The 12,658-nt window shown below is 38.8% G+C and overlaps 1 protein-coding gene across 2 annotated transcripts in view; it reads right to left on the bottom strand.

Annotated features, from left to right (window-relative positions):
• CRYL1 (crystallin lambda 1) overlaps positions 1 to 12,658 on the bottom strand; it is a 140,353-nt gene that overhangs the window by 49,126 nt on the left and 78,569 nt on the right. Inside the window, exon 4 of one of the 2 annotated variants that reach the window (XM_036455514.2) lies at positions 1,232 to 1,393. The exons of the other annotated variant lie outside the window; for it this stretch is intronic. Within the exon in view, the coding sequence (XP_036311407.2) occupies positions 1,232 to 1,393 (162 nt within the window). The remainder of the gene's footprint in view (positions 1 to 1,231; positions 1,394 to 12,658) is intronic. 2 annotated transcript variants of the gene reach the window in all.

The following is a 12,658-nucleotide window of genomic DNA, read 5'->3' on the forward strand; positions in this document are numbered from 1 at the left end:
CTCTAAACTACTCTTGCTTAGAAGGCAGAACATCCTTGCTCTCAGTTCTAGAGGCCCTAACTTCTTCTGGGGCCATTCCCACATGGAATGCTGTCCCAGGTTCTGTGAACTGTCTGCCCCCTCTCTGAGCCACCTTCAGACTACCCACCCTCCAAAGACAGTGTCTTCATTGCAACACCACTGTTCTGTCCCTAAACCAGTCCAATTCCTCAGAGCAATTCTGTTTCTCTACAACACAACTCTTTCCAAGCCTTCTCCTTTCTCCTCCGACTCCCAAGTATATATGCTCTTCCAGTTCAGCTGGTCCCCTCACAATTCTACACTCCCGTTTGTAGTTCTTAGCCTAGGGTCATTCTTATACTCTTTCCCAAACTCATACACTCTTCTCATCAGCCCAATCAGATTCTATCTGATCTTCCCAGCTTCTTCATGTAGCTTCTCCCGAGCCTTCACCTCCAAAGGCCTGGTGGTGCTAAAGATGTGATCATCATCCTGTACTGTTACACTTCTGATGACCTGAGCTAAGCTAGATTTTCTGTCCTAACAGATCATCAGGGTCCTCCAAGGTCATGCAGAGCTCACAGCTGGGACTCGAACATCCGCCAAGTGACCTGTGACTCCTCTCTCTGATCCTCACACTAACACATTAATCTCAAGAAGATGCATTGAGTGCTTCCATGCCAACTTTAAACCCATTGCCTACTATGCCTCCTAATGTACTCCTAGTGAATAAGTTTGTCCAGTAATTACAACAGATGGGGGGAAGGGACCACTAAGAAGGAGGGGTTTGTACCGAACTGAAATCTCAAGTAAGACTGAAAATCTGCATTTTAGTAAAACTCATCCCACACAGTACAAGTGACAGTGTACACATTATTTTAATTAGACTTTTTCTTCAGTAGGAGAATTGTTAGTTTAGTATTCTTTCTCCTTGTTTGGACAGTGAGCTACTCGAGGGTGAAAGTCTGTAAGGATTGCTTATTCTGTCCCACCATGCATTAGGTACATATATGCAATCCAAAAAAATTTTGGATAAAATTCTTTTAGAAAATGCTGGTCTTGTACAACTCTCTAAATACGCTAAAAACCACTAAATTGTACAATTTGAATTGTGTGATATGTGAATTACATGTCAACAAAGCAGTTAAAAAATACTAGTGGATTAAACAAAATGTAATACTCCCCAAAACCAGAAAGAGATATGAACAACATCCAGGTTTGATATACTCACAGGATGAGCCACAATGCACTGCTTCACATGCACTAACCCAGCAAACAGCTGGGAGGGCAAGAGGCATGAGGTGGAGCTGCTGAGGACAACATCATCACTGATGATTCCATCTAACTGAGCAAAAACCTTCTTCTTCAGCGCCAGGTCTTCTGGAACACATTCCTGAGGAGCACATTCACAAGTCACTACTCATGACCACTGCACGCAGGCCCTGAGCAAAGCATCTCAAGTTCTATTCATTTCAAATGAGAACCAATTAGAAAACCACAAGCAACATTTAAGAAAAAAAAACAAAAAGCTACCCAACAATATAATAAATCTTGATAACTCTGGAAACTGGGTAATGTCTATCGGGAATCTATATTCTCTAGTTTTGTGACCCACCAATTCCATGTCTGACTATTTAACAAAAGAAATATAAAATACTAATTTAAAAAGATATATGTTCGTTGAAACATTATTTATGATAGCAAAGATATAGAAGTAACCTAGATGACCATCAATAAATGATAAAGAAGATATAACACACATATACCAAGGAATATTATGCAATAATAAAAAAGAATGAAATCTTGCCATTTGTGACAACACAAGACATAAGGGGATTAAGCTAGGTGAAAGCAATCAGACAGAAAAAGACAAATACCATATGATTTCAATTATATGTGGAATGTAATAACCAAAATAAATAAACAAGCAAAACAGAAATAGACTCATCAATACAGAGAACAAACTAATGGTTGCCAGGTGGAAGGGTGGTTGGGGGGCTGGGTAAACAGGTGAAGGGATTAAGAAGCACAAATTGGTAGTTACAATTAGTCATGGAGATGTAAAGTATAGCATAAGGAATATGGTCAATGATATTATAATAACTATGTATGGTGCCAAATGTGTACTAGATTATTGGGGGGGGGGGATCACCACATAAATTATATGTGTAATCACTATGTTGTGCACCTGAAACTAATATAATATTGTATGTCAACTGTAATTGAAAAACAAATTTAAAAAATTAAAATTCTCATAATAAAAAAGTCCTCCAACCATACGGAAAGGGAGAGTCTTACAAGCAGAACACACTCAACAGCATCTCAGGCGAAGTGCTGTGAACATCAGTGGTGTCATCACCACATTTTCCCCTATCCCTTATCTTCATGAAATGAACAAATGTGTTACATCCATAATTCTCCGAAGGCTTTTAAGTACTCATAGATCATTGGAAATCTTCTGGAAATATAACTCTGTTTCTAAAAAGCTAAAATTACTTGAATAGGGGTTGAGGAGGAGATGTAAACTGGGATTAAATACTGCCAATAACAACCATGCCGAAATTCTCATCATGCAAAGCTGGGGTAGAAGTGAGATGACACTCTTAAATACCCAGGGAGGCGTGTTCCTGGAATGGGATGCCTGTGGTGGATCCCTGGCTCAGAAGCAAGCAGAACGAGAAAAGGATGCTCGCTGCTTCAACCCTGCAAGTAGAGGCATCTTTCTCTGTCTGCCACCAGCAGCTCTGGGAAATCACCCCAGGGGCCACGTCATCCAAGGTGGTCCCCGAGTACCGGGAGGGAACAGGCCCTACAGGGGAACATCACTATTCCCAACATCCTCTGGTGCAGTGGTCGGCAAACCATGGCTCACGAGTCACATGCGGCTCTTTGGCCCCTTGAGTGTGGCTCTTCCACAAAATACCATGTGCGGGCGCACATATACAGTGCGATTGAAACTTCGTGGCCCATGTGCAGAAGGTGGTTTCCCGCCTGGGCGAGTCTATTTTGAAGTGGCGTTAGACGTGGGGGTGTCGGAAGGTCAGGCGACAGGAGACATGGGGCAAGCCAGGGCGCAGCGCGGAGGAGGTGCACGACTCATGCACGAGTTGAGAGAGCCAGTCCGTCAGCCGTCTCATTGTGCAGTGGTTAGTGCTAGTCCCTCCGCAAATCGCACGGGTGACAAAAGTACCTACTCGAAGCATAAAGTTACCTGTATGTTTCCAACCAGCTGCAAATCCTACAGGTATTTTTGTCATTAATTTAAGAATTTTAATTATTTTTTGTTGGTGGCTTTATTATTATAAAATGAAACTTTTTTTTAGATACCCTGTTTGACATGGCTACAAAGAAGCAAAGAAAGACGAAAACCATGAATTTAAAGTTGAATGGACCGAGACTTTCCCATTTATTCAAAACTTAAACGGCCTTCCGACCTGTCGTATTTGTCAGAAAAAATTGGCGCATAACAAGAAATCAAATTTGGAGAGACACTTTACAACTAAACACGTGTCATTTAGTACTAAATATCCTGTCAGTGATGCAAGGAAGAAAGCAGTTGAGGAACTTCAGAAGAGTCAAGAAAAATCAAGTTCTGTAATTACTGGATGCAATCTTCCAACAATATTGCAAGTTTTGTGGTTAGTCAAGAGATTGCTAAGAGAGGAAAACCATAGACAGTGAATACATAAAAAGTTGTTTTATAAATACATCCAAAGAGCTATTTCAGGATTTTAAGAACAAAGCAGATATTCTAAAAAAAAAAATTAAAGAGTTACCATTGTCTGCTAAAACAGTGAAAGATAGAACAGACAAAATGTCTTCGAATATATTATAACTGACCAGCAAGTCGAAGATCTTAAATTGGCTTCAGCTTTATCAATAGCAGTTGATGAGTCTTGTGACATAAATGATACTGCACAAGTTTCACTTTTTGTTTTTATTTATTTCATCTACAAGTCCTAAAGAAGAACTTTTAGGATTATTGCAGCTCAAAGGTCAAACACATGGAGAGGATATAGTAAATGCTGTAATTGAGTGCATTGAAAAACCTCATATTCCACTCAATAACATTGTCTCAATTTCAGCAGACGGGGTGAAAAAGTATGGGCGTAAGAAACGGGTTTGTTGCTATTTTGAAAGAAAAAATTAATCGCAAGATGCTTGCCATTGCATCACTTATCAAGAAGCGCTTTGTTGGCAGACATTTCCAGAAGAAATCTGCAAAGTTACGGAATTGATTATTAACATTATAGCTAAAGCTCTTAATCATCGCCAATTTAAAGAATTTTTAGTTGAAATGGAGAGTACGCAGATCTGCTGCATAACAAGGTACGTTGGTTATAAAGAGGAAACGTTTTGCTTCCTTATTAACAAAATGAAAGCATTTCTCCTTGAAAAGGGTGTTCACTATCCAGAACTAACGAACAATCAGTGGATCCAAAAATTGTATTTCATGGTAGACATTACGTGTCATCTAAATCAGCTTAATCATAAACTACAGGGGAAAGGAAAGACAATTTTTTCAATGTTATTAGAAGTTATTTCATTTGAAAACAAATTATCTCTTTTTGCTCAAGATTTTGAAAGAGAAACTTTGATTCACTTTCTAAGCCTATTGAAACATCGCCAAGAAAATAATTCTGATATTGACATTTGCTATTTCAAAACAACACCTTTAATTATGAGGGAGATTTCCTCAACAGGTTTCAGGAATTCAGAAACAGCAAGGCGACTTAGCCTTTGTTAAAAAACCTCTTGATGTTACTGTAACAGAATTAAAATTTTCTACCTTTAATATTGACATTGGCAACTTTGAAATGCAATTGCTGGATTTAAAAAACAAAGAATTGCCGAAATCGGTTTGGTTCAGTGGTAGAGCATCGGTCTGCGGACTGAAAGGTCCCAGGTTCAATTCGGTCAAGGGCATGTACCCTTGTTGTGGGCACATCCCCAGTAAGGGGTGTGCAAGAGGCAGCTGATCGATGTTTCTCTCTCATAGACGTTTCTAGCTCTCTATCTCTCTCCCTTCCTCTCTGTAAAAAAAATCAATAAAATATATATTTTTTTTTTAAAAAAGAGTGCCTATACCTTCACTATTTAAAAACAAAAACAAAAACAAACAAAAAAAGTGGAGATCAAAATTTGAACGTCTTTGTGCTGATATAGAAATATTGGAGAAAAACAAAGTGAACTTAGTTCACAGCACAGTGGTCTGCTTTGAAAGCCCTGGAGAAGGAAGACTTTTAACACCTGGAATAGTATTCCTGACTCATATAAATCAACCGAAAAAACTAACGTTTGCTGTTCTTTCCTTATTCGGGTCTACATATTTATGGGAACAATCATTTTCAAGCATGAACCTTCTCAAGAGTAAATTGAGAAGTTGTCTTATTGATGAGAACCTGGAATGGTGCCTAAAAAAACAACAACATACAAACCTGACTTCCCAAACTTTCCAGGAGATGCAAACACATTAGTGTTTGTCAGTCATTGTCATGATTTAATTTTATGGATATTGTAAGGTAAATTGTAAGGAATTTAATTTTATCAATAAATAATATCATTATTAAGTATGATAGCAAATTTTATTCAAGGTTTTATTTTAATTAGGACTTAGAACTTAAAGAATGTTTATTAAGTTAATTTTAGGGAACATTGTGGGTGAAAGAAGATGTAGTGTCGAGGACTGTGAAAGGTATGTTGGGATGGTTTGGACATACAGAGAGGATGAACGAAAGGAGATAGACGAAACAAGTATACATGGCAAGTGTGGATGGGAGATTGGAAGGGGTCGACCTCAGTGAACATACCTCAATAAGATTGAGGGCGTTTTTAGCAAAAGCCAGCTTAGGAGTACCCTAATTTAGTAACAATGTACCTACCTATATAGTTTAAGTTTAAAATATTTGGCTCTCAAAAGAAATTTTAATCGTTGTACTGTTGATATTTGGCTCTGTTGACTAATGAGTTTGCTGACCACTGCTCTGGTGAATTCGGGATCATGGTTCTCAGTATCAGCACCAGAATCAATGCGCTGCTCATTAAGATGCACATTCTCCGGCTTCCACTAGACCTACTGAATCAGTCTCTGGGAGTCTCAGAAATCAGTCTCAGAAAACGATTGTCCTGCATTTTAATCAAACATTCTGTCGATTTTTGTTCCTAATAACGCTTGAGAGCCACTATCCTGAGGTATGGATCCGAAGTGTAGTGTGCTACCAAATATATCCTCAGGGCTCTGTCCTCTCTTCTCCTCCATGCAGAGACTAACCAAGTGTGTCCTGACTAGTGTAGTAGAACTGTAATAGAAGTAGTAGCATAAAAATCAGCAGACAACCAGAAGTGTGCAAAAGTGGAAGGGCAATGATGAAAGTACTACTAGGTATTGTATCAAAACCTTCCTCAAAAATAAAGAACATATTTTCAGGCCTAATTTAATAATATCTAATCGTTAATAATAATATCTAATGTTTTGAAATCAGCTGTGTAAATATTATAACATGAATTCCATTTCTGTATCATCACAAGATTTTAAAATTTAACTTGAAAGATAGGGCATCAATACTGCGTTTGTTTATACTTTTAAAAAATACAATCAAACCATGTGAAATTTTTTTGAGAACAAAAGGTCATACCAGCACCACATCGGAAAGACGGGGAAAATGGAGTCATTTAAGAACTGTAAAGCCCATTGTGTTAAATCCCTTTATCAAATGGGGGAAAAGGTTACAGTATCTGGCTGGTTGTATTGAGTAATTCCTGGATCAGTTATGTCTGCTAGTTGGTTAAGTTTAAATGGAGCCTTGTAGTAAAGCCAGAGACTAAGAATGATGGCGATACTGTGTAAGTTAATAAAAGAGCCCTTGTGAATGGCCCTATTGTGAGCCTGTCATGCAGCTTCTCCCTTGAAACTCTACGCCTTTCTTCAGATCATTTGATTATCAAAGAGGCAAGAAAACTTGAACCAGAGGAAACCCAAACCTGCTGCAGGGAGTTATGTAAGGCGGTTTTCTTTTTTTCTTTCCTCAGGCACATTGGCCTGAAGCTCTGTTGTTGTTGTAGTTGTTGTTTTTAATAGTATCCCAATTGTGCTCAATTTGCTAAGCCAGGGTTATGATACCTCCCTCATCCATGTTAAGTCTGGAGTTCATTTCCGATCTTTAAAGGGGACCCCCCCTTGTCTGAGAAAGGGAGTCTGACACACCGTTAACCAGGACTTTCATCACTTGCGGCAGATTACAAAGCCAAGTGAGGCTACAGGCATTCTCTCTTTCCTACGTGAGCTGAACAGAAAGGCAGGGACAATATCAAACAATGAGGCAGCTGACAGCCTAGCAGCCAAGTGTTCTCTCTAAGTGTAGCAATGTGACCAGGTAAGAACACCCCACCAACCCCCAACTCTAGGAGTCTTTCAAGGTCTTTTCTAGAGAAAGCCAACTAATGTGAAGTGTTAGCAAAAGCTCCATCACTACAAAGGTAATTAGCTAGTTTGCTTAAACTCTAACAGCACTTTCAAGGCAATGACTATTATTTGTGTTTTGTTTATTTGAGGTAAAGGGGGATGATATTCTCATGCAAAAACACTCTGGTGCTCTAGTTTTGACAAACAAAACAAAACCTTGGGGATGAGGTCACAGTGAGAAAAACAGTGTAACTATTGCTGGTAAATCAAAAGGAGGTCATTCAAGTCAGGTATAGCATCAGATGGTTAAAAGGTGGGATTGAGTTAAAGTACTCCTTTTCCCTTTCCATCTTGAAAGGAAGAAAACGAATGATGGTATTATAGGTATAACATTAATTCTCTCTAACTTACTTAAATTTCTAAAAGTAAATTCTATATAATAAAAGGCTAACATGCAAATAGACTGAACAGTGGAACCACCAGAACAACCGAACAACCAAACAACCAGTCGCTATGACATACACTAGCCACTAGGGGCATGTGTGGAACATGGCAGGTGTTGGCCATGGTGGGATGGTGGAGCAGGTGAGTGGGGGTGCAAGACCAAGGTGGGGCACCGATCGCTGTCATCAGGGCGAGCTTCTGGTGGTTACTGAAAATTCTTTGCTCTGGCGTGCTGTGTCCCACCCAGTGCTTGCAGCCACTGCCAGCACAGGCCCTACTTGCACCTGCTGCCGGTGCCGGGCACAAGTCCTGACCACTCAGTGCAATCAGCGGGTGCAAGCAGCAGCTGTTGGCCCTGATTGCCCCTGAGGGCTTCTCCACCACCCCCTACTCCTGAGGGGCAATTGGGGCGGTAGCAGCCACTCACACTCACTGATGGTGCTGGCTTTGCTCGCACCCGCTGCTGGAACAAGCCCCAATAGCTTCGAGCAGTCAGCGGGTGTGAGTGGAGCCGGCTCCATCGGTGTATGGGATCAGCAGCTGCAGGAGGGGGGCTGCCATCAGACAAGGGACTCAGGGCCTCTGCAGGAGGGGCCAGGTGGGGGTGCAGATATGAGCCGAGACCCGACCCTGTGCCTACCGCAGCCTCGCAGCCCACAGTTCCTTTCAAGGTGCACAAATTCATGCACTGGGCCGTTAGTCATAAAGATTCTTGTTTTATTAATAATAAAGCTTACTTATGACAGCACTCAACTCATTAGGGCTGTTTTAAGGAAGCAGCAGGGCCACAGCAAATCAGCCCTGGATCTCTCCCAGAAAGGAAGTGCTTCATGAGAATTCAGATCTGAGCTTTACCCACTTGCTGTGCAACAACATACATTTTCCAAAACAAATATTTTCATGGGGAAAATGAAATTTCATTGATTTTTTTTTTAAATCCACTTAGGAATTTTAGATAGGCATCCTGTTGCTAGGAAAATCGACATTCGCTCATGCAAAATATCTGGAAACAATCTTCAATGTGCTTTCCAGAAAGGAAAAAAAACCACAAACTTAAATTGGAAGACTTTAGTACAAAAGGTATTTTACATGCAAACAAATTCCATTAGCCTATTTTAGGGAGAAAGACATTGGGGGTGGGGGGGGGGGGCATGAGCTCAAATCCTATTGTAAGCATGGCAGAGGACAATTATTTCTTAAGTTGAAGATGGAAGTGCTCCATATAATACAGTCTGTCGAGTAGCACTAATTAAACATCTGGCTTCAGTCTGGCTCATCATCACTAGCAAGATCTGGTGAATATGGTAGGTGGGTTAATACTTCTCAGGCAAGATCTTCTAAGGTGTCTTTAACTGGTTTTGAAGTGTGATGGTGCATCATCATGAAGCAAAATTACTTAGCTGTGTCTTCTGGCTGTTTCATGATCAAAGTGTGGTTCAAATTGATTATTTGTTGTAGGTAGTAATCAGTATTAACCATTTCATCTGATTTTAGAAGCTCATAATACACTACACCTTCCTGATCCCACCAAACACAGGGCATTGTCTTCTTTCTGCAATTTGACCTTGCAGTCGATGTTGATGGTTGACCTGGATCAACCCATGATTTTGTGCACTTGAGATTCTCAAAATAAATCCACTTTTTATCGCCAGTCAGAGTTCGATGCAAAAAAACAAAAAAAAAACAAAAAAAAAACAAACCTTCTTTCGTGCTGTTGAAGCAACATTTTACTGATGACTTTTTGGTTTTCCATTTGTCTTTTGTTTAGTTGATGAGGCACCCATTGTCCTTCCTTTAAATCTTTCCTTTTGCTTGTAAATGATCAGAAATTGTTTGCTGAGCAATGTTTAATCTTTCTGCAAGTTGCTTTTGAGTTTGACGCGCATCTTCATCCAATAATGCTTGTAACTGTTGGTCTTCAAACTTGTTTGGTTGACCTTGACATTATTTTGTCTTTCACATCGACATCATCACTTTTAAAGCTTTTAAACTAGCGTTCACAGTATCTTGAGATGGAGCATGTTCACCATAAGCTTCCCAAAGTATTCAGCAGCATTTTTTTTTTTTTTTTGGCACAAAATTCGACATTTTTTTTATTTTATTTTTATTTTTATTTATTTTTTTAGTATTTTCTAAAATTAAATTATTATCTGTGTACATATACCATTGCCCCCCCTCAAGTGTAAAAATATCTATGATGTTAACACCTTCACAAAATTTGACATATGAAGTTTTGAAGCGTGTTGTCGATACAACAAAATAGCATATATATCAAATTGCATATATATCAACATATGTTTAACTCCATCTATTGAAAAAAAGAACCATCTCATTATTAACTGGTACACCTAGTATGCTTGCCTCTTCTTATTCTATTAAACTTATAGAAAGTCACCAAGCAGTATGTTCCTTGCCAGACACTATATAAAAAGGCATGTTCTGTCGCCCTTGGTCCTTAAATAAGTCCTCTCCACCCCACAAGCATGAAGTTTCCTAGAAAGAATCAAAGTCAAGGTAAGGTGTGGTGGGATCCCTACTTCAAAGACCTACATTATCAGGCCATGTAAAACTGGTAGAGAGATGCTCAGAAATAGCTCTGTTTAATAGCAGTTTTGATATTTTACCTCTCATTCAGAAAAAAAGGTAAATTTAGAAAGACAGCTAATATAAATATAAATAAATACACACACACACACACTAGAGGCATCGCTGCACGAAGATTCATGCAATAGGCCTTCCTTCCCCTGGCTGATGGCACCAGTTTTCCTCCAGCACCCGGGACCTAGATCTTCACTCTGGCCTCCTCCTTCCATCTTCGCTCTGGCTGAAGCCTTTAGTGTTCACTCCAGCTAGAGCTTTCACTTCTCCGCTCTGGGCAAAGTGCCACTCCTGTAGCTCCCTCTGCCTCTGCCCTCCCACTCATAGGCATCCCTCCCAACCCAGTCATTCCAAACCTGCATATGCAAATTAACCTGCCATCTTTATTGGGTTAATTTACATACTCACTCCTGATTGGCTGGTGGGTGTCACAGCTGTATGGTCAATTTGCATATATCTATTTTATTAGTGTGGATACATATATATATATATATATACACTAGAGGCCCAATGCACAAAATTCATGCAAGGGCCTTAGACCCCCACCCCTACCCACTGCTGTGTGGTCCCCGCCCACTACATCTGGTCTAATTAGCATATTACCCATTAAATATATATATATATATTGTGTGTGTGTGAATATATATATATATATATATATATATATATATATGTATGTATATCCTTGTTTATCAGTTTGTCTTGTGTTTATTAAAAAGTGACCTTTGGCCTTCAATAGAATTCAGTTAAAAATAGCTCATCAGATTTCCCCAATAGGAACCACAACAGCTATTTTTTTTTAAAGTAAACATATATAACCCTATATATGAAAATAAAGGTGATTAGGCACCTTTGATTTTTTTGTTTGTTTGTTTTTTGTTTTTTTCAGTTAAAAAAATAAAGTGTGTATTCTAATAAAAATTTCTCCCATAAAACTGATAGAGTCTTGTAAAAATATGATGGACTAGAAAACCTAAAAGTCTTCCCTCAACAAATACTGGATAACTCCGTATAAAACAAATCATCCATTTAAATGAATAGTGGAGCTCTCATATTAGCACATGGATTTCCTGTTTTCAATTTCATTGATTTATGCACTAATTCTTGTTATTTCCTTTCTTCTGCCTGCTTTGGTTTAACTTGGTCTTCCATTGCTATTTTCCTAAAGTAGAAACTTACATTATGATTTTAGATCTTTCTTCTTTTCTCACATATGCATTCAAGGCTATAAATTTCTCTCTAAGCAATGCATACCACAAGTTTCAATAAGTTGTGTCTTCATTTTTATTTAATTCAGAATATTTTTACCTTTCTCTGAGATTTCTTCTTGGATACATGTGTTATTCAGAAGTGTGTTGCTTATTCTTCACATATGCGGGAATTTCCCAGTTAGCTTTATGTTACTGATCTCTAGTCTAATTTCATTGTGGTCTGAGAGCAAATAATGCATCTTTTCTATTCTTTTAAACTTGTTAAAGTGTGTTTTATGGCCCAGAATGTGATCTACCTTGATAAAAGTGTTCTATATGAGCTTGAGAAAGTGTATTCCACTGTTGTTGGATGAAGAATTATACAGCTGTCAATTATATACAGTTGGTTGATAGTGTTGTTAAATTCAATACTGTCTTTATGAATTTTCTGGCTGCTGGATGTCTCAATTTCTTTTTTTTTTTTTAAATATATATTTTATTGATTTTTCACAGAGAGGGAGAGAGAGGGATAGAGACTTAGAAACATCGATGAGAGAGAATCATCGATCAGCTGCCTCTTACACACCCCCTACTGGGGATGTGCCCGCAACCACGGTACATGCTCTTAACCGGAATCAAATCCGGGACCTTTCAGTCCGCAGGCCGACGCTCTATCCACTGAGCCAAACCGGTCCCGGCTCAATTTCTGATAAAGGAGTATGAAGTCTCAAATTATGATAGTAGATTAATCTATTTTTCCTTTCAATTCTATCATTTTTTGCCCCATATACGTAGTTTGACTTTCTGTTGTTAAGTGCATACATACTAAAAACTATTGTTTTCTTTATCATTATCTCTTCTTTATCACTATGTAATGTCTTTCTTTATCCTTGATAACTTTCCTTGCTGTGAAGCCTACTGTCTGAAAATATACATAGCTCTCCTGTTTTCCTTTGATTAGTGTTAGCATTTTCCTAGATCTATTTGCTTTTCATCTGTATGTGTCTTTATATTTAAAGTGGGT

The sequence above is a fragment of the Pipistrellus kuhlii genome, unplaced genomic scaffold (genome assembly GCF_014108245.1).
Source record: "Pipistrellus kuhlii isolate mPipKuh1 unplaced genomic scaffold, mPipKuh1.p scaffold_m20_p_3, whole genome shotgun sequence".
Taxonomy (NCBI): domain Eukaryota; kingdom Metazoa; phylum Chordata; class Mammalia; order Chiroptera; family Vespertilionidae; genus Pipistrellus; species Pipistrellus kuhlii.